This window comes from Dendropsophus ebraccatus, chromosome 13 (genome assembly GCF_027789765.1).
Source record: "Dendropsophus ebraccatus isolate aDenEbr1 chromosome 13, aDenEbr1.pat, whole genome shotgun sequence".
Lineage (NCBI taxonomy): Eukaryota > Metazoa > Chordata > Amphibia > Anura > Hylidae > Dendropsophus > Dendropsophus ebraccatus.
The window spans coordinates 41,193,207-41,214,935 of record NC_091466.1 but is presented as its reverse complement, the minus strand read 5'-3'; the positions used below and the strand labels follow the sequence as shown (position 1 = coordinate 41,214,935).

Sequence of the window (21,729 nt, the reverse complement as noted above, 5' to 3'; positions counted from 1 at the left end):
CTTTTCTTTTACCTAACTCTATTGCCTTTTCTTCTCACACTCTCTGCTCCACCACTCAAAGAGGTTGTTACATACACCCTGTAGGAAGTAGTGGAGGAAGTAGTGGAGAGAAAGTGCAGTTTAGTTCTTCTCTGATTCTGAGGAGTAGCACACACAGATCAGGCATCCCTGGCTCTGCCAGGTTCCCTGTCCGGGACAGACCAGCTCTAGTGTACATGTATGGAAAGATAATTTCTTTCTTAAAGCAACACTTCCAATAACAATAAAGAGCTAAACACTAAAGTCAGAGAACACCCAACCCACGCCGTGAACATCTCTAAAAGTGCAGGACAGTATCCTAAAGCAGAGGACCTGATCCGGATAGTGCACAGCTACCGCAAAGGTCTACTTACTCTATCTTGCAGCGCAGGTGACACCGGAAAATTTCTGACACTTTGCTCAACTCAGGTAACTAGGACTGGGGCTTGTGTCACCCTGGCAGGATGGGTAACTTGACTTTACAGGTCAGAAGGTGGTATAGAGACAAAGGTCGAAACACAGGCAGTATTCTTCTTCTCTCAAGTTTCAACTTCTCAAGTATTCTTCTTCTTAAGTTCCGTCAGAGCACAGTACTACATTGGGTTGGGAATCTCAAGACAAACTCCTCTCCACTTCTCTGAACTCTCTGCTCTTCTCCAAGTCGCCAGGTGAATCATATCTCCACTCCGGACCACCATGATAAGTGGCGTCACACTTAACCACCTAGCAAGTGACCGGCCGCGGCTGCAGGGCTGCCACCACACCCTGCTTTTCACTTCTCCCCAACTTTCATGATGCGATTGAATAAGTAACAAACTTTGGAGGCTTGGTGATTGTACAAGTGGGATAACAGTGACGGCCCTAAATGTCTTTGCTTGGTTTGCAAAACAGATCCGTATTGAAATCTGAATTTTCCTCTAGAACATTCTGCTATTTAGATAACATAACTTCGATGGAATCTAACATTGCCTTCAGTGCATAAATAGATGCAAATCATAGAGATTAACTTTTTACCTCCCACACAATGGGAAGAATATTGCAATTCTTTGTGTCAGGGACGGCTGTAATTATTTAAATGAAGCAATTACAGAAAAGAATACAGAGGAGAGAGATAGGAGGAGTAATTACAGCGCTAAGGTAAAGGAGATGGCTGCAGAGGCAAGTGTGTATCTGTATGGAAAAACCTTTGAAACCTGCACAAATTAGGAGTATGTCATGTAATGTAACCCAGGCCTGCGTTCTAGAGAGTGATGGAATACCTAGAGCCAGAGTAGAAGTCAGATAATCATAATTATTCCAAGACTAAAGAGTGTCATTTGCATAAATATTGTTTGTAAAGAGCAATTAGCTGTAAATTGACATTCACGAGCCGTGGTGATTACACCGGTTCAATGACAGAGTCCATATGTGCTGCATCCACAATGGATCCGGAACTCCTGGAGGTTGTGTTTTCACATATTATTACATTGTTATAGTCACATGTGGGATACATTGTAATTAACACATTAAGAAATCTTCTTTAGCTCTTATGCTTCTTCTTTATTCCTCCAGAATATGTTACCAACTGCATTCATTGTTAAGTTCTGTATAAATCAGTAGTAATGTGAAACTTCGGTATATCTTATCATCTCCCAGCTGTCTGTGTTTCTTTTTTCTTGCTTGCAGGCTGGCTGCAAAGGTTTAGAAACCATCTTGTTCATCAAAAAATGTATCTAGTATAAGTAAAGTACAAGAAAGTGGGAAGCAGGAGGAGGGAGATGAAGCTGAAGTTGCTTTAACACTGTTTTAGGCTATGTGCACACAGGAATAGGTGAGAAATTTAAGAGGAACGTTTTCTGCTTGAAAATCCTTGTCTATTGAGCTCTAGTATAATTTGAGAAGAATTTGAGTGGAATGTGCACACATAGGAATTCTCGCAGATAACTTTCTGTGGATTCCGCCGCTCGTCTCCGCGCACTCCCGCTTCACTCTCTACCTGTTTCATAGACTGCATTCTATAGTAAGGCAGATTCCACCATCCACCCAAAGAATGGACTGATCCATTATTTGTGCGGATGGCGTAATCTGCCTGACCATAGAATAGAGTCTAAGGAATGGGGAGAAAATGAAGTGGGAGTGCGTGGGGACGAGCGGTGAATCCACAGCAAGTTATCCGCGAGGATTCCTAATTGTGCACATACCGTAAGGGAAGAATAGTGATGAGCAAATAGTGAAATATTCTCCCCGATATTCGAACTTTCGATCCCTTTAAAGTCTAAGGGAACAAGTATTTAAGTGTTTATTGAAAAACATCTATTCGACCATTAGGTCCACAATGACACCTCAGGAAATGATGCTAACACCACTGGAATGCAACTAGGACAGCAGGGAAAGCATCTAACACCCCAAAATCGCAGGTAATAAAGTCACAAGTTGATGTTATACAGGTGAATTACCTGGTTATTAAAGGGTGTATGAATATTTTATAGGTACAGCTGATCGGCTGTATTATGTACCATGTAGCACTTGGTAAACAGAGTGCCTTATAGTAGCACAGCAGCCTGCTTGTACCACCCTGTGTATTTATGTATGACGTAGCAGCACGTAGCACTGGATGAACACAAGTACTACTCTTTTTATTAGATCGAGCAGTCTAGCATGTATCAGCAGCACAAAGCACTTGGTGAGCAGAGTGCTTGCACTACCCTTTGTATTTATGTATGACGTAGCAGTACGTAGCACTGGATGAACACACACATATATATGTTATTGGGTCATGTGACTATGCCATCCAATCATTGTTATTCTCATTTCTTGCGATGCTATGTACACCAAGGGGCTGTGGCAGCCTCTCTGCATGATGATTGACTAAAAAAACAGGGAAGAAGGGGGATTTGAACACTCATCGAATATTTATCGAATATTCGGCAAACTAATCGCTTATATTCAATACGATCGAATACCTTACTATTCGATCGAATATCTATTCAATCAAACAGTATTCGCTCATCACTAGTGAAGAACTATAGGGTACTATTACATGGACAAAACAGCTGACATAAATCCTCCCTGCCAAAAATCGGCCCTTGTAAAACAGCCAGCGATCAGCTGATCATAAAGTTAATAGGCTGGATAAACTTTGCAGCTATTAGGGTCCATTTACACAGAAAGATTATCTAACAGATTATCTGCCAAAGATTTGAAGCCAAAGCCAAAAATGGATTTAAAAAGGAGAAATCTCAGGCTTTCCTTTATGACCTGAACTCTGTTTATATTCTGTTTCTGGCTTTGGCTTCAAATCTTTGGCAGATATAATCTGTCAGATAATCTTTCTGTGTAAATGGACCCTTACTTTGTTTGGCCTGGCCACACAATTAATTCAGATTTGTCCAGCAAACGAGCGACAATCTCACTGATCGGCAGCCTGGTCAGGTGACTCTATCACTCAAACAAGTGAATGGTGATGCACAATACGTTGGTTCCTGGTGACCCTGTAGCTCTAGCCTTATATGGTGGATATGAAGTCTGGATGTCGCAGATTATGGGGTCTTTACTGTCTATCATGTTGCAGTACAACTCCTACACAAGCTATGTAATTCATCTTCTTCTTATGTGTTTTTCCCTGGTTACGTGACACAATCATTGGCTGATTGTTTCTTTAGGCCCAGACCTAAAATCATCTGATGATGATTCAACAAACAGTTTACATTAGCTCTCCAGCTCCTGGTCTTCTCCTGCACTCTGCCTTCTCCCTGCAACACATGGGACCAGGGAGGAAGCAGAGTGCAGGAGAACATGGACAGATATGTATTAACTGTGGGCAAGAGCTGCACGGACATTGAAGGTTCAGTGGCACCTGGTATCAAATGTGCTATAATCTATACCAGATAGAAGCTGAGTACATTTCTACAGTATGTACGTGTGTGTGTGTGTGTGTATATATATATATATGTGTATATATATATATATATATATATATATATATAATTTCTACTGTAATTTACCCCAGTGTTATGATGTTACTTATTAAACACTTGGTCCTCCCCTCCAGCTAAGCCCCACTCATTAAAACTAGCAGTAAAGGCAGCATAAAAACACACACAAGTTGCATATTTTTTCCATAAAATTGCTAATTTTGTGTGCTAGAAAACTGACATACACTGCTTGATAAACTCCGTCCTTTTTAATTTCTTTTCCCTTCTCAGGATGTCAGAATGGACGTTTCCATTCACTGACAGCAAGCAGAAAAGAGGTTTAAAGGTGTGGTAGTATGTTGTAAGAACTTTTCACTACAGTGCTCTTCCCTAACCTGTGGCTCTTCAGCTGCTGCAAAATTACTTGATAGGAGTGTTGAAACAGCTGGAGATGCACAGTGGGAGAACCCTGTATTATACAATGAAGTAATGGCAAGAAGACTGCAGGGAGGACTATGTGCTGTCCATGGTGCTGAAAGCCTGCAAAGCAATGACCATCCCAGCTCCATGGAGGTGACCCTGCAGGAGAACAGGACAATGGGACTAGCTATGGATTAGGGATCCCTGATCAGGCATGATGATGATGAGGACCAGTGATGAAGATGATGGAGATGGAGAATCAGGGATGATGATGATGATGGCCAGGATTGAAGATGATGATGAGGACCAGGGAAAAAGATGAGGAGAAACAGGGGTGGAGATGAAAATGAGAAGGACCAAGGATGAAGAAGAAGATGAGGAGGACCAAGGATTGAGATTATGATGAGGATGACTAGGGATGATGATGATTATGATGATACAGAATGATGAAGATGAAGATGAGGAGCACCTGGGATGGAGATGAAGATGAGGAGGACCAGGGATGAAGAAGATAATGAGGAGGACCAGTGATGGAGATGATGAAGAGGAGGACCAGGGGTGGAGATCACGATGACTACAGGATGAAGATGAGGAGGACCAGGGAGGAAGATGAGGAGGACCAGGGAGGAAGATGAGGAGGACCAGGGAGGAAGATGAGGAGGACCAGGGATGAGGGATTAATGACGCTGCCTCCCCCGCATCCTCTCTCCAGGCAGCTGCGCCTTTTGCGCATCCTCTATCAGTGTCCGACCTCCTAGCAGGAAAATGGCGCTGAATAATTTCCTCTTCGCCCAGTGCATCCTGTATTTCCTGGCCTTCCTCTTCAGCTTCATAGCCGTGGTGCCTCTGACCGAGAACAGCGCGGACTTCCACGGGAAATGCCTCCTGTTCACGGAGGGCCTGTGGCTGAGCGGTAACGTCAGTCTGGAGCGGGAACACTTCACGGTGGAGGAGTGGGGGCCGGAGTCCGCCTGCAGGTTCAGCGTCTTCACCGGGGTGCTGGCCCTGCTGGCCGCCGCCGTCCAGGCCTGGAGGAGCCTCTTCTTCCTCTGCAAGGGCCATGAGGAGTGAGTATGAGAGCGGCTGTATAGGGGGGATAGCGCCCTGCACACTGTCAGCTCTGCTACATGTAATGGGGGATGAGACTGCAAACACCCCGGGGCCCTAGTACTGCAGGGCCCATGTCTGTATGAGTATAGTCCATGTCTGTATACATGAGTATAGTCCATGTCTGTATACATGAGTATAGTCCATGTCTGTATCTCTCTATCTATCCATCCCTTCATCCCATATCTCTCTCCCTCATTTTCATCTATCTATCTATCTATCTATCTATCTATCTATCTATCTATCTATCTATCTATATCTGTCTGTCTATCTATCTATCTATCTATCTATCTATCTATCTATCTATCTATCTATGTCTATCTATCTATCTATCTATCTATCTATCTATCTATCTATCTATCTATGTCTATTTATCTATCTATCTATCTATCTATCTATCTATCTATCTATCTATCTATCTATCTCCTATCTATCTTCTATTTATTTCATACCTATCTTGTCTATCTATCTATCTATCTATCTATCTATCTATCTATCTATCTATCTCCTATCTATCTATCTATCTATCTATCTATCTATCTATCTATCTATCTACAGTATATACCCCATGCACAGCTATCAGTATATATTGGGGGTCCAATTGTTGGGGGGTTGACACAGTATAGACAGCATGGAATGTCAATATACACAGAACAACAGGGTTCGCATGACTGTATTGGGTATATGAGTGCAGTGTCTGACTGGGGTACCTGGGGCCCATCAGAGGAAATGATCCTGGGGCCCACCATTGAAGTACCAGTGAGAAGCAACATGCTGACCTGGCTCTCTCTCCTGGATTCAGCTCTATTTGTGTCCTACAACTCCCAGAATGCCCTATACTTAAGAAGCTCTCAGCATATGCTGGGAGTTGTAGTTTCTGAGAGGAAGACCTAGTTATCTCGAGACTCCTGGTGGCTGCATTCTGTGGGTCACAACCATTAACCCTGAACATCCATTGAAAAATGTTTCTACAGCGCCAGAGGTTATCAGAGAATTATCTGGTTATAAGTACTACAACTCCTGGCAGACTGTCAGTAAATGCTTGGAGTTGTAGTGCCTGCAGCTGTTGTAGTTGGAGGGTTCTCGATGCAGTGTACACTGGTTGCTTTGTGAGAGATCAGAATACATAGATCTGTGGGGGCTCAGTGTTTGGAAGTGACCCCAGAACTGAACTAATAGGGGATAGAGTAAAAACATGGGGTTATGCAGGATTAGAAATAGCATTGTTACAAAAACAGCACCACCCCTGTGCTCAGGTTGTGTGTGGTATTACAGTTAAGCTCCATTCATTTTAATGGAACTGGGCTGCAAAACCCACACCCAAACTGAGGACAAGAGTGGTGCTGTCTGGAAAAATGCGGCCATGATTTTTTAATCCTGGACAACTGCTTATCACCATACATGTCACTGTCACACTGTTAGGGTATATGCACACTACGGAATGCCAACAGAACACCAGTCATGGATTCCGTAGCTCGCTCCCGCTTGCAGACTCTGGCTGCCACACGCATCTCCGCTGCTCCCATAGGCTTCATTCTATGGTTTGCAAGATTCCACTGTCCACCCGAAGAAAGAACGGGTTCCTTCTTCGGGCGGACAGCGGAATCTGACAAACCACGGAACGAAGCCTATGGGAGCAGCGGAGATGTGTGTGGCAGCCACGAGTCCACGAGTGGGTGCAAGCTACAGAATGCGTGAGGGGTGTTCCATCGAGATTCCTTAGTGTGCACATAGCCTTACTGACCAAATCTAGTAAACTAAGACCATTACCAATAATACCAGTATATGAAAAACATATATTATCACCACACCATGACCACTACCATTACCTGACAGCACATGAATGGCACAGAGGATGGAGGTAAGATACCTACCGTCCTCCTCAGCACCCTGTGCACAATAGGAGGTTGTCAGCAGGTTAGGTTCCCCGGTGATCGCTAGATCGTCCGTGCAGCCCATAGAGGATAGTGGCGGTCTGCTGCCGCTGTTCCTATTCCACGAAGCGACGGTAGCAGATCGCTGCTATCACAGTCGTTTGTCTTTCAACATGTTGAAAGAGAAACGACTGCAATGATCAGCCGACATTGTTTATGTCTTCCATGTCTTCTCTTGCCTTTTATTAGATGGGACGATCATTGGCCGTAACAGCCGATATCAGCGGAATATGGCCGATAATCGTTCCGTGTAATAGGGCCTTTAGATTTGCAGCTTGCAAACTGTGGATTCAGGTGAGGTTTTGGATACACGTCAGCCTCATACAATGGGACAATCCCACATTCAGCAATGTTTTGTGGCCACATAGACAATGAAGTGAGTGCCGGCCTCACATGCACAGTGTGCTCTTTCCAGGGTGCATTTTCCCTTTGTTCTTGGAATCGGTAAGAGCCATATGGGTCACGTCAGAATGTTATGCTTTGTAGGGAATGCCCCTTTAACCCATTACATAGTATAATGCAGCATACTGTCAGTATAGTACATAATCCCAGCTACAAGTTTGGGCCCATGCTGAAGGCAAATTCCATCCCACTGAAACCGATGCACCTTATAAAATCCAAACACCACCTGTACCTGAATCTGAATGTGGGGAGCTAATAGTATTAGTGGTCTAGTGGTCACTTTAAAATAACTTTTGACGTATCCTAGAAATGTGTCTAAAGTTCTGATGAGTTGGGGTCTGTAGTGTTCACACTCACACTGATCATTAGATAGAGCTGGGAGGAGTGCTTAGCTAAGCGCTTCTCTCTCTGACTCGCTGCCTTTTCTGTCTTACTGTAGGAAATACAGTTACAATGGAGGCCGGGGGTCTGAACACCTAGACCCTTACCAATAAAAATTTTGATATGTCAGGTAAAACATGGCCAAATTTTATTTTAAAGTGACAGTGCCCATTTAAAAACAGGAAAAATTAAAAATGAGTAAAAACAAATAATGAAAAAATAAACAAAAAAAATAATAAAATCATGACATATATATATATGTCCTACACAACTACTACTGTTTTTTGGATACCTCCCCTCCCAAAGATAGGATTAAGAGTCTCATGTACCCCATATGCACCTCTTATGTGTACTCCTATGTTGTGACACACATAATGTTTTAATTTTTCCATTATTGCAAGGTTTTGTTTTTTTGCAAGAGGAGCTGTAGTTTTTTTTTTGTAAAATTGGTTTTATTGGTACTTTTTTTTTTTTTTTTTTTTTTGGGGGGGGGGGGGGGTGAAAATATGACCAAAACATCCCCATTTTATTTAATAATTGGACAATTACAGACAAAGCAACACCCTGTACTGGAACACACTGTATCATTTTAAGTCTGACACAGTGCTGCCACCTCTGTCCGTGTCAGGAACTGTCCAGAGCAGGAAAGGTTTTCTATAGGGGTTTGCTGCTGCTCTGGACAGTTCCTGACACCTAAAAAGATGGCAGCAGAAAGCACTGAAAGACTGGAAAAATACACAATATGCAGGGCATACAGAAGCTGATAAGTACTATAAGGCTTTTTTTTTTTCAAATAAGAGTAATTTACAAATCTTTATAATGCTTAGGTACCAGTTGATTTAAAAAAACAAAACAAAACATTTTTCTGCAGCACCCTTTTAAACTTTGCTTCAGTATAGAAGTATTAATGTGGTCTTTGTTAAGCTCTTAGGTGTCATGACAACCCAGTGGCACCCCTGTCCTGATTTATTGACAGAGCCACCTGCCATTCTGCAGTCAGTACTGCAGCATCTAAGTGGCTTTAAAGGGGTTGTCCAGTGTGGGGGCACTTTTTGGGGGGGACCGGGGAGGAGGTGGCTGAAATAAAAGACGTCTACTCACCTCCCCGGTTCCAGCGGCGGGTCACTCATCGCCGCGCTCCGGTGCCCGGTTTCCGGCCGCTTCCTGGTGTCTGACGCCGCCCGAGACGCTACGTCTCAGGGCCACTCAGCCACTCAGTGAAGGAGGCGGGATCCGTGTAAAGTCCACTAGGATCCCGCCTCTTTCACTGAGTGGCTGAGCGGCTCTGAGACGTAGCGTCTCGGGTGGTGTCAGACACCCGGAAGCGGACGGGAACCGGGGACCGGAGTGCGGCGATGAGTGAGCCGCCGCTGGAACCGGGGAGGTGAGTGGACGTCTTTTATTTCAGCCACCTCCTCCCCGGTCCCCCCAAAAAAGTGCCCCCACACTGGACAACCCCTTTAAGTCAGGGATCAGAGTTATCTCTGATTCCAACCTCTGTCAGGATGTCAGGAAGGGGTTGAGGTTGCTATGAGGAAATCTATAGGTTTGTAATACCTGCTCCATAGAAAGTTTGCAGATTGCGAGTTGTCTTAGTTTGCTAGCTGCTACATGGCACTGTCCATAGATATACAGGAGCGTACACTCTGGGTGCTGCCTGCTACCTGCCTGTAATTGAATACAGTGATTTACTATGAGGCGCCAGTTTAGGGCATATGATTTAAAATCTCATTAAGTGGAAAAATAAAGGGATTTAAGTGACAAGGATAATGAGACAAGAGAAGAGTAATCTCAAGACCTGGGCCATCTCCTTGGTGTTATTAATTACAGCCGCCGTCTTCAGAGACCACTTATTCCAGCTATTCGCATGCCGTCCGCTCTTTGCTGCTTCTGCTGATGCTGTTTTTGTGTTCTTATGAATTATATTGTGTTTCTTTTTATTGCAGCTCCTTCTTTTACGCCTTCCTGAATCTGCTGATCAGCTCCTTTGTGGTTTTTGTAACATTTATTGCCAGCACCATTGTCAGCGTTGGCTTTAACATGTGGTGTGATGCCATTACCGAGAAGGGAAGCAGACCATACAGGTTAGTAGGAAAATTTATGTCCTCCGCTACCAAAGTTAAAGGAAGTTGTGTGAGATTAGAAGGCAAGGATCACTTTTTTTTCTAGACACAGCGCCACTCTTGTATATGGACTATGTTTGGTATTGCAGCTAAGACCCATTTTAGAAAATGTAAAGGATTTTTATATTAATATATGTTTTTAATGTATTTATTAATATATGGCCTGGTCTACAGGAAACATATCAAGGCTGTATCCATTACCCAAGTGCCTGCTTTTGTGGTCTTCCAATTCACTATCTCTGCTAATGTGCTATGTGGACAAGAATTCCTGCTCAGCATAGACCACAAATGCTGAGCGGTATTTTCTGTTTACAAAGGATAAGGTGAGAAGTAGTGAAGGGAAGGATCTTGATGCAGAGTGGGCCCTGGGAATCGGGAAGGGTGGCTAATCGCTCTGGGCCACCTAGTGCTGTCCCAGACCCCTCTCCAGCCAGGGAAGCCTAAAAAACTGCCCTCACTTCAGTTCCAAAGAAGGGCAATGACCATAGGACTTTTCTGTCTTTTTAAAAGTACGTATACACTACGAAATTTCCATAAAGACTTCAAGCGCATTCTGCTCGGTGCCCTCCTCTTGAAGTTCCACCTGTTACATAGGCTCAGTGATATTTGCCATCGAATTCCGCCATCTGCCCAAAGAATTGACAAAGACAAAGGGCGACATGTATCAAGAGGCGGTTTGTGTATTTTCGGCGGAAAGTGACGATTTGCTTATTATTTTATTCGCAAAGGGGGTGTGCGGAGGGGGTGTGAAGGGGGCAGGACAGGGGGGCGTGGACTCATAGTCCGCGCGATTCATCATTTTTTAAACTAAAAGATACGCCGAAAACCTACTCCATCTTTCAGGTGGCGTAGATTTTCGGCTGTGCGCACCGACGCGCACGGGACTTATGTAGAGGCAGTCCGTCTCTACATAAATCTCCGTAGCGCCGGAGATGCGAGGACATTTATAAGTCCGGCGTAAAAAACGTCGGACTTAATAAATGTTTCCCAAAGAGTCTATAGAACAGGCAGGACTTCAAGCAGAGATAATTCCGTAGTGTGAATATACCCTCAAGTTTGGTAGAAGGATCGGTAAGCCCCAGATTATACTGTTAGAGGGATGGTAATTCATGGTAAGATAAACAAAGAGTGGGTCACTGCTTTACAGTCTCTAGTCAGATAATAATTACTGTTACTGATATTTTTTTTTTGTAAAGTTGTGAAGAACTCCAGGATAGAGATCTTGAGCTTAACCTGGAAAATTCATCCTTCTATGATCAATTTGCCATCGCACAGGCAAGTGTGTTCACCATTTTATTATTGTTGTCTATTGTTATTCACCCTGAATAGGGAATTCTGGCTAATAAAGTGACTTCTGTTCAGAATACTGTGTTTCCTTGAAAATAAGGCATTTTTCTTAAATAAGACACCCCAACTAATCTACCGAAGTAGCCCAAAGTAAGGCACCCTCCAAAAATAAGGCACCCCAACCCTGAAAGTAAGGCTGTCCTCCACTACCTGCTGCTGCTCACCCCCTCCCTTTTCATGATTGTCCCATGCCGCCCACCAGTCTCCCCTCCTGTGCCGCTCAGCCCTCCTCTCCCTCCCGTGCCGCTCACCCCTCCTCTCCCTCCCATGCCGCTCACTCCTCCATCTTCCTCCTGTGCCGCTCACCCCTCCGTCTCCCTCCTGTGCCACTCAGCCCTTCTCTCTCTCCTGTGCCGCTCAGCCCTCCTCTCCCACCCGTGCCGCTCAGCCCTCCTCTCCCACCCATGCCGCTCAGCCCTCCTCTCCCACCCGTGCCGCTCATCCCTCCTCTCCCACCCATGCCGCTCAGCCCCCCTCTCCCTCCCGTGCCGCTCACCCCTCCATCTCCCTCCCATGCCACTCACCCGTCCGTCTCCCTCCTGTGCTGCTCAGACCTCCTTTCTCTCCAGTGCCGCTCAGCCCCCCTCTCCCTCCTGTGCCGCTTACCCCTCCATCTCCCTCCTGTGCTGCTCAGCCCTCCTCTCTCTCATGTGCCGCTCATGCCTCCTCTCCCACCTGTGCTACTCATCCCTCCTCTCCCACCCGTGCCGCTCATCCCTCCTCTCCCTTCCGTGCTGCTCAGCCCCCCTCCCCCTCCCGTGCCACTCACCCCTCCATCTCCCTCCTATGCCACTCACCCCTCCGTCTCCCTCCTGTGCTGCTCAGGCCTCCTTTCTCTCCAGTGCCACTCAGCCCTCCTCTCTCTCCCGTGCAGCTCAGCCCTCCTCTCCCACCCATGCCGCTCAGTCCTCCTCTCCAACTCGTGTCGCTCATCCCTCCTCTCCCACCCCTGCCGCTTATCCCTCCTCTCCCACCCCTGCCGCTCATCCCTCCTCTCCCACCCCTGCCGCTCATCCCTCCTCTGCCACCCATGCCGCTCAGCCTAACTTTCCCACCCCTGCCTCTCAGCCCTCCTCTACCACCTGTGCCGCTCAGCCTTCCTCTCCCACTTGTGCTGCTTAGATCTGGTCCCCCTCCTGTGCCGCTTAGCCCTTTTTTCCCTCCTGTGCCACTCCCAAGAAATAAGACACCCGAGTGCCTCTTTGGGAACAAAAAAATATATAAGGCACTGTAGAGTGTAGCGTGACATCAAAGAACATCTCTCCCTCCAGACGATCTGTCCTCTACTACACTATGCAATCAAATCAATGATTTAAAGTGGGCTCCATGTAATGGGTAATTTCCCTTGGGGTGGCACTGCAGGGAAATTAAAGACTTAATGCCATGTTTAAACAGAGTATACTGATTGCTGAAGATCCCAGCAGGAGTTGTGTAAAAAAAACAAATATACTATATTTACCGCTGGTTTCTTGCAGCTGCTGCACCAGTTCTCCTGGTTCTCTGTGTGTCTTTAGGGTTGTGTGCCATTTCAACCTTACAGGGCGTGGCTGCTTAGCCAATCAGTGACTGATGCAGGACATGGCTGTTCCCATTGGTTGGCTGAGCAGGCAGGTCCTGTTGGGATGGCACACAACCTAGATCAAAGGTGTCAAACTCAAGCCCTCCAGCTGTTACAAACTACAATTCTCATCATGACTGGATATACATGATGGGAATTGTAGTTTTGCAACAGCTGGAGGGCCTAAGTTTCATATCCCTGACCTAGATGAAGAGGAGTCCAGAGAAGGACCAGGATTGTCATTGCAGCAGCTGCACGGGACTGCAGTAGTAAGTATAGCATGTTTAATCTATTTATATACCCCAAGCCTGGGAACAAAGCAGACAACCCATTTAATGTCACTTGAAAAGAGTCATTCTAAGATGTTTATATCTTTTCTGTATTTATTTTTTAGTTCGGACTATGGGCAGCCTGGCTTTCATGGCTTGGTATTACAATCCTTGCCTTCTTGAAGGTCTACCACAACTATCGACAGGAAGATTTGCTGGACAGTCTGATTCAAGAGAAGGAACTCCTGATTGGGAAGTCTGCCTCAAGAAGTACTCTACATGAAGAGAAAAGCGGCATGATTTAATATGTCTCTCTGACCAGATCCATTGCCAGACATACGTTATAGTGGATGTGTTTATCAAAATCCATTTGTGTGGGGGTCCTAAATGACCTCATTGGGGGATTGTGCAAGAATAGGGGTGATGTGCTGATGCTGAGGTTCATATATCCTACAATTCTACAATCTTTTATGTTTGGTAATACATTCTTGTATGTCAATAGTTTTGAATGATGCCAAAAAATAGCAGTTTGGTGGATCATAAACTTGTGAAAGATGACTCAGTGTAAGGGTATATTCTTTCCTCTCTCTATAACTGTATAATCTTTGCAATCATGCTATTGGCCCAATGCATTTAAAATGGGTATACAGCTCCCATACAGACCTTTGTGCCTCCACTGGTTACAGATTACCTGCAAACCTTGATCCTGCAGGTTATCAAGAAGAAAGAGAGAGAGACAGTTCACAACATGATTGCAAGATCTGACTACACAGGATTTGTTTGTAGTCTGTAACTGTGGGAACACATTGGTCTGCATAGTAAATATAGAATGGAAGAATATATATATATATATATATATATATATATATATATATACAGTATATATATATATATATATATATATTAGAAATATAGAATGTTGATCAAGAATGCTTCATTTTCTATTTCAGATGCATTGGAGCTGACTTCATACTGACGTATTACAGCTGCAAGTCAGTGTGGGGCATTAGACCTGCAGTCAGGTGGGACTTGTGGCAATTATATAGATGCATGTACACAGCTATAATACGCTTGTGTGAAGCCTAAGGTTGTAAAAGGGGACCCTCCCTTTAAATGTGACGTTTGTATGTATCCAACATTCATGATTTTGTTGATTTAATCTTAACACTATAGAATATAATTAGGACTTGTAGAACTAGTAATTCCATTACTGAAATGTCTCTTCTATTAATAACAGAAGTAATTTTATTATAATGGGGGCTGCTGGGTATTCCCAGACTCTGCAGAACTTATTCTGTATTATTGGCATGTTATATACGGCCATTAACAAAGTTCTACAACCAGGGCTGGATTTTAGAATAACCAAATTTGTAAGTCATCCATGTACTGTATTCAGGTGACCTGACAGACCTATCACATTCTGACAAATATTAACATCCAGATTTTCTATATGAAACTGCACTTTTACTGTATTCAACATATCCTAAGCAGATCTTATCCGGTCTGCTCTGATTGTATGTGAATAAGATCAAATAATTATTATACATCCAGTCCTGTAAATGATGTCTTTATTATTCTTGCTATGATTGGAAATCTATCTATCTATCTATCTATCTATCTATCTATCTATCTATCTATCTATCTATCTATATATCTATCTATCTGTCATGTATTCATTATATTTATTCTCTTCTGTTGTGCATGATTTTCTATGTATAGCAGTGTACAGTATTTATCAAGCATATTAAATTATACAATGTATTTTTGCACATATTCTGCATCTTAAGATGTTTTGAATACATAATGATAACGATGATAGTGTATAGTGATATATAATGAATGCCATATGTCATCTAGGAGCCAAAGCCAAAACATTCAGGAATAAGGAGTGTGCCCATTTTATAGGAGGCAATGACTTTTGCACTCATGTGACTATATTAGTTTGGACTAGGTTACCTAGAACTAAACGGGTATGAAGTAGACAATATAATATAGTAGAATAAACATAAAGGCCTTAGAGGTATAGAAAGCAGCAGGAGAGGAGGAGGAGGATGATTATGTTTGAGAAATTCTAAGTGGAGACTGTCTAAGAAATAGACAGTTTATATCTCCCCCATTGTCTTCTCCTGCCATCTATACAGGTCATATAGCACCAATAGAGTATGATCATGGAAATTCTGTAACAGAGAACTATTTCCTTCAGCACACAACAAATCTCTAGATTTTAGTAGTATGTTTAGGGTCTTAAGCCCTGTATGTGTTGTATGTTTATAGGTATATACCTTCCTGCAACTTTAACCATTATATAATTCCTTTGTGTTTGTCTAGTGCTATATGTTGTATCTCATGGGTCATTTTGCATGTTCACAATGTAAATGTGATGCATGTAGTGCATCATTTATACCCTTCTACCTCCACTAGAACAAATATAATTTATACTTTAACTGAAACAATAAACTCTGCTCCTCTTTGCTATAATTCCACGGATAGATAAAGTTGCGGGAGGGTATATAGATGCTAAAAAGGTGAAAGTTTTCCAAGAATGGCCTGTCCCTTTAAAAGGTACAGTACCAAGCCTGTGATGTTTGGGATATACTCTGCCCACAAGTATTATATATGTATATATGACTCCCCCCCCCCCCCCCCCCCCCGCATGCACTGATGAAACTTTACATCCTATAGGATCTCTGATGATTGTAACGCTGTTATCCTTACTGCTCAGCTTGCAGTTTATTATGTGCTGCTAAACAAAGTATTATGTGTATAAAATAGTCATATGGTAATATTATTGTCTATTATGGGCCTTTTATGCTTATTTCAAAGCTGTATGTAAAGTAAGAGAATACCACAATTTATACCTGAAATAAATCATGATGGATACGTTCTGGAGTTTCTATTCATTATTATTTATCAGTATTATACACCTACAGTATCTCCTATTATCTCCTCCTTGGTTGAACCTGACGTACATGTCTCTCTTTTTTTTTTTTACATATACAGTAATTATGTAAACACATTGGTGGCATATGACCAGCTGAACAGGGTCTATCACTAAGACCCACAACAATTACTAGAAGACATTCATATGGCATCTAGAAAAGCAACACTTTAGTTCCATCTGCTGTTCACACATTGCTTTTTTTCTCTAAAGAATGGGCTGACGGGAGAAGTGACATAGTGCTCCCAGCTTTCTTTTGGGACTCAGGCTATACCATGTATGGCGCTGTCTGCTTTAGGTTCAGTCCAATGTGTTTGCTGGATGACAGATGTGTTAGGTGTCTGACTCCCACTGAAACCTTATTGGAAATAGAAACCCTTAAAGTGACTTTGTCATCTCCTTCCATATAACGAGTTCTCAGCACCATTCTTAAAGAGGACCTGTCACCCCCCGTGCCGGGGTGACAGCCCCCTATACTCACCTGATCCCGCCGGGTCCCGTTTTTGGATCCGGTCGGGTCACGGAGATATCAGCTCCCGAAGCCCAGCGCGTGCGTTGACAGGAGAGTCCGATGCCCATAGAGAATGACGGAGCATCGGACTCCCCATTCATTCTCTATGGGCATCGGACTCTCCTGTCAACGCACGCGCTGGGCTTCGGGAGCTGATATCTCCGTGACCCGACCGGATCCAAAAGCGGGACCCGACGGGATCAGGTGAGTATAGGGGGCTGTAACGGGGGTTCGGGAGCCTGTCACCCCGGCACGGGGGGTGACAGATCTCCTTTAAGCTTATATTCTGGACATTTCATATTTTTCTTATTTCTTAGTGGTCTCTCCCCTCAAAAATGCTTCTTATTGTTGGTGGACAGTGCCATATGGGCGGGTCTAACGGCCATGGTGCCCCATATACTCGTTAATATACCCATGGGCCCCACCTCCTCGGCAAAATCATCTGCTCTTTGGCTCCTTCTCCTTGACGATGTCATGGGAATGGGCCGACCTAGAAGCCTAGGCCCCACTCCCTCTGATCTGGCCGTCACAAAGGGAGCAGGGCCTATGCCTCTAGGTAGGCCTATTCTGATTGCACAACTGAGGAGGCTGGGCCATAACCACAGTTGACATTACTGAGGGGGCGGGGCCTACTGCACTGATTTAGGCAGGGATTTGGGACACCAAGGCCATGAAGCCCTGCCCATACGGCACTGTCCACCAACAATAACATGCATTTTTGAGCGCAGGGACCACTTAAAAATTGTGTATTCCGAAAGGTATGAAATGTCGAGAATATAAGCTTAAGAAGGGTGGTGAGAAAAGGGGGTGACAATGTCACTTAAATTGATAAGCTAGCCGGGGTCACGGAATGGCTGGTCTCTTACGTAGTGTAAACATAGCCAAAAGCTGATTCACCCATATTTCATCAGGCCCAGCCAAGGGGTCTCCTGGGTGGTGTCTTTTGATAAGACACCACCCAGGAGTCAGGCTGAAGCTTTCTCCCCTCTCTCCATCAACAACATGTGCACAGTCAGCCACGATAAGCATGCATGTGTATTATAACAACCGTCAACTAAAGGGAGTTCGGTATATAAGTCAATAGAAGCATTTTAAATTCATACAAAGCCAGCTCAACCTGGTGGTGGGCAGCATTTACCAGCAGCATCTAGGAATCCAGGAGATCAAGTAAAGGTAAAACTTCCTCAATAATTGTATAAATGATTATTTTTCTATATAATTCCCTGGTTCTCAAGCCGGTTGCAACAGGTTATGGATTTCTTGTGATAAATATAAGGCAATTTCGTCTATAAAGACCAATTTTACATGTATTATACACAGTTCAGGAAAGGCGACGAGGATCCTGTGAGACTCATTAGGGTGCAGGCAGTGGAATAAGACAAGAGCCGACTCCTTGGAAGCAGCAGATTGAAACGTTCTGTTGTTCTGTAAATTGCCATAGAAGAGAACACGGCGGATAAACATGTTTCCACATAGTCAATGTAATGAATTCATTAACATCATAAATTGTGCAGTGAACACTCTCCGGGTTTATGTTCTGATTAAACCTTATGGATTTATGACTGGTGTCTCATTTACACCTGTTACTGTGGGTATACGGTAGAATGGTCTCGACGAGCTTGTATTCAGGATTCAAGGCTATTTAATACACTGTTCACGGAAGGTGGAAGGATGAAAGCAGAATGGATGAAACTTTATTAAAGGAATGTTCTGTTTTTACAAATATAAAGCTTAAAGGGGCACCCCGGACAAAATCAATGCATGGGATTATGCCCATTATGCTTCAATATTTGTCAGGGGGAAAACAAGGTAGAGAAATAGACAAAGCGACAATTGTCTACGATGGATCTAATTTTATTACGTAAACTGGTAAATTTAAACATTTTAAAAAGTCAAGAATTAAAGGGGTTTTCCAGGCTGTTCATGGCCTATCCTCACTGTATTGTATAGTGATAGTGTCCGGTAACTAAAGCTCAACTCCCAAAGAAGCTGATCAAACAGGTGATCGATGGGGGTGCCTTACCCATAAACAATAGACATCAATCTTTTTCCTCTCAGAAAACCCCTTGAGGCCATGTTCACACAACGTAAGAGACTGGCCGTTTCGTGACCCGTCCGGGTCACGGAACGGCCAGTCTCTAAAAAGAGCATCCCATCAGGTACTGCAGTACCGTCCGGATGATCTTTATGGCCTCAGGGCTCTGATGCGGGCGCATCAGTGCGCGCCTGCATTAGCACTCCCCACAGCACACTATGGAGCAAGCGGCCGGAGCCCCTCGCTCCATAGTGTGCACTGACAGGGTTTTCTGCGGCCGCTATTCAATGAATAGCGGCTGCAGAAAACTGACATGTCAGTTGTTTGCAGCTCCGCTAGGGATCCCAGCTAGAGCGTATACCATGTGTATACGCTCTGGCCGGGATCCCATAGACAGCAAGGTAACGTATACAACGGCCGTAGTTTTACGAAAATATACATTGTGTGAACATAGCCTTATATTGTATTTTTGCTCAGTATTTTGCAATCAAAACCAGGGCAGGATTGAAAACACAGAAAGGCTATGTTCACACACTGTGTTATTGAATTATACCAGTAGAAATAGTGTTATCCACTGGTATAATCTAACAAGCTCGTAACAGTATCATGAACAGATCACTAGAAGCCACATCTAACATGAAAGTCATCTTGTGGACAACAGGACTCTGATTACACCTACTATAGATCTTCCCACATCACTGGATTACGAGTAGAGATGAGCGAACCTGCCGAGTTTTCCAGGTGGTCTTCCGGCTGTATCCACCCTCTTCACGGAGCAGGCAGACAGTGGGAATCAGACGCCGAGAGTTCAGGTTCATACAAACCCGAACCTCGGCAGGTTCGCTCATCTCTAATTACGAGCAAGCATGTCTCCGTTTAACAATGCTGTAAACTAAATTGATATTAAGCAGCAGAAAAAGGATTTGAACCAAGGGATATCAATGAAGCTGCAAGGGCTAAGAGTTCTTTTACATGCAGTGATTTCTCACCCACGGCCACCACAAACAAGTGCCGATCAGAAAGTTTGGTGCTCTTTTGCAGTGCCCTTACATGGCACAAGAAATCTGGTGGCCAGGCTGCATGAATGATGTAGATGGACCAAGTCATCTTTTTCTGCTGACACACTTCTATGTATGCATGACCCCTGTATCATGCCCAACCTCCAGACTGCAATAGGCTTACATGATGTACCAATTTAGTTCAGTGTTCTTTTAATCATTGAATAATAAAATGTTCTGAGACCCGCTAAGGCCAAAGTTGGCAGCTACATCTGTATGTCCTGCAGTTCAGAGCCGTTGCTATAGGATATCTTGTAGCCTTATTTTTCTAGGGCCTCGTGCACACGGCTGATCAGTTGAGTGCCACTACTTAGCATGCCTGCCGATCAGCTGTTCACCTAAGTCCATATATTGTGTAGTGGCCGTGCTGGTTTACTGCAGCTCAGTACCAACTGAAGTGAATGGGAGTTGAGCTGCAGTAACCAAGCATTGGCGCTATCTAATTCCAGCTCTGTTTATGTATTGTGGCCTATGGAAAACAGATTATTGGTAGATAAAAAAAAAGTACCAGAAAACCCCTGTTAGGGCCCTATAGGGACATTTACTAAGGAGTGTAATGTGTATGACTCTTCTAATGAGCATTGGTGTATATTTTGTTCCAACATCTTGTGACTGATTTATTAAAATGTAGCACTGCTATAAATGTATCTAAGTAAAAAGTCGCTAAAAAAAATCGCAGAAATAGCAAAAATTGCGCAAGCATATTCACTTAGAACTGACCAGACTTAGGCCTGCACCTGTTTGTGCTACTTTTTCAAAAGTCCAAAATAATTAATTGGGTGCTAAAAGTTAGACAAAAAATGGGGAAAAATCCAATTATTTACCTAAAATTTATATATCTTTTTTATGGAGTCCAAATACTGTATAGAGGTGTAACTATAGGAAGAGCAGAGGTTGTGACCTCAATTAGGCCATGGTTTCCAAGGGGGGCTGTGAAAGTCTCAAAAAAGTACTATCAGATTGGTTTTGCTATTCTGTTCTACTGGCAGGGATCAATATCGAGACTTGCTGTTTTTTCTCCGATTCATCTAGACCTGCAGTGGTGGTTTTTCCATCTCTAGTCTTCCCACCTCGGTGAGTGACCTTTCCTTTGTCTCTCTATTCACTGCGACTTGTTTTTTCTTCCTTCTATTCCTTTACCCTCTTTTTCATGAGGTTTTTGACAAACTTCTATTTCCCCATAATAATAGGGTTATGTTGTTTTCTCTTTTGTAGATATTTATTTAAAATGTTCCACTTTAAAAGTCTATAATGGTGGCTCTTCCATGATCTAACATTCCTCTCCCCATTTAGGAACCTTATTGGGTCCATGGCCAAGCAGTGGGACTTAAGCTTTTTCCTGAAACTCATCTCATAATCTTCCAACACTTCTTGGCTTCAGCTCCGGATATTATTCACTCCAGACTTTCAAGCTATGTCTCCTGTTTTCACAGTTGCAATTGAATCAGTGTTGCAAAAGCTTACAGCTGGATGGGGGAAACTTTGCGTGGTCTTGTATTATTGTTCTGATGTTCTGCCATTATTTTATTGTGGCTTCTTTAAAAAATTTCCAGCAGATTGCTGCATTGTGCTTCAGGCGGAGAATGAGGACTACAAAGCTCGAATTGAATGTGTTGGTTCCCAGCTGCAAATGATGACAATAGAAAATCAGCCCCAGGATCGTCAAAATACAAACACCGATGATGAGGGGGGGCTGGAGGCCATGGAAACAATGCTTGCTGTCTGCAGAAACAAG

General features: G+C 43.8%; 1 protein-coding gene and 1 long non-coding RNA gene across 2 annotated transcripts in view; one reads left to right on the top strand and one right to left on the bottom strand.

The window, feature by feature from the left end:
* The first annotated feature begins 5,070 nt into the window (after positions 1 to 5,070).
* On the top strand, positions 5,071 to 14,282 carry TMEM179 (transmembrane protein 179). Its single transcript, XM_069950454.1, has 4 exons — positions 5,071 to 5,398; positions 10,102 to 10,239; positions 11,475 to 11,553; positions 13,578 to 14,282. The coding sequence occupies exons 1-4, from the start codon at positions 5,097 to 5,099 to the stop codon at positions 13,755 to 13,757; spliced, it is 699 nt and encodes a 232-aa protein (XP_069806555.1). The 5' UTR covers positions 5,071 to 5,096; the 3' UTR covers positions 13,758 to 14,282.
* A 2,897-nt stretch (positions 14,283 to 17,179) lies between these two features.
* LOC138771172 (uncharacterized) overlaps positions 17,180 to 21,729 on the bottom strand; it is a 30,870-nt gene continuing 26,320 nt past the window's right edge. The window contains exon 3 of the long non-coding RNA XR_011359555.1: positions 17,180 to 21,716. This is a non-coding gene — a long non-coding RNA (uncharacterized lncRNA). The remainder of the gene's footprint in view (positions 21,717 to 21,729) is intronic.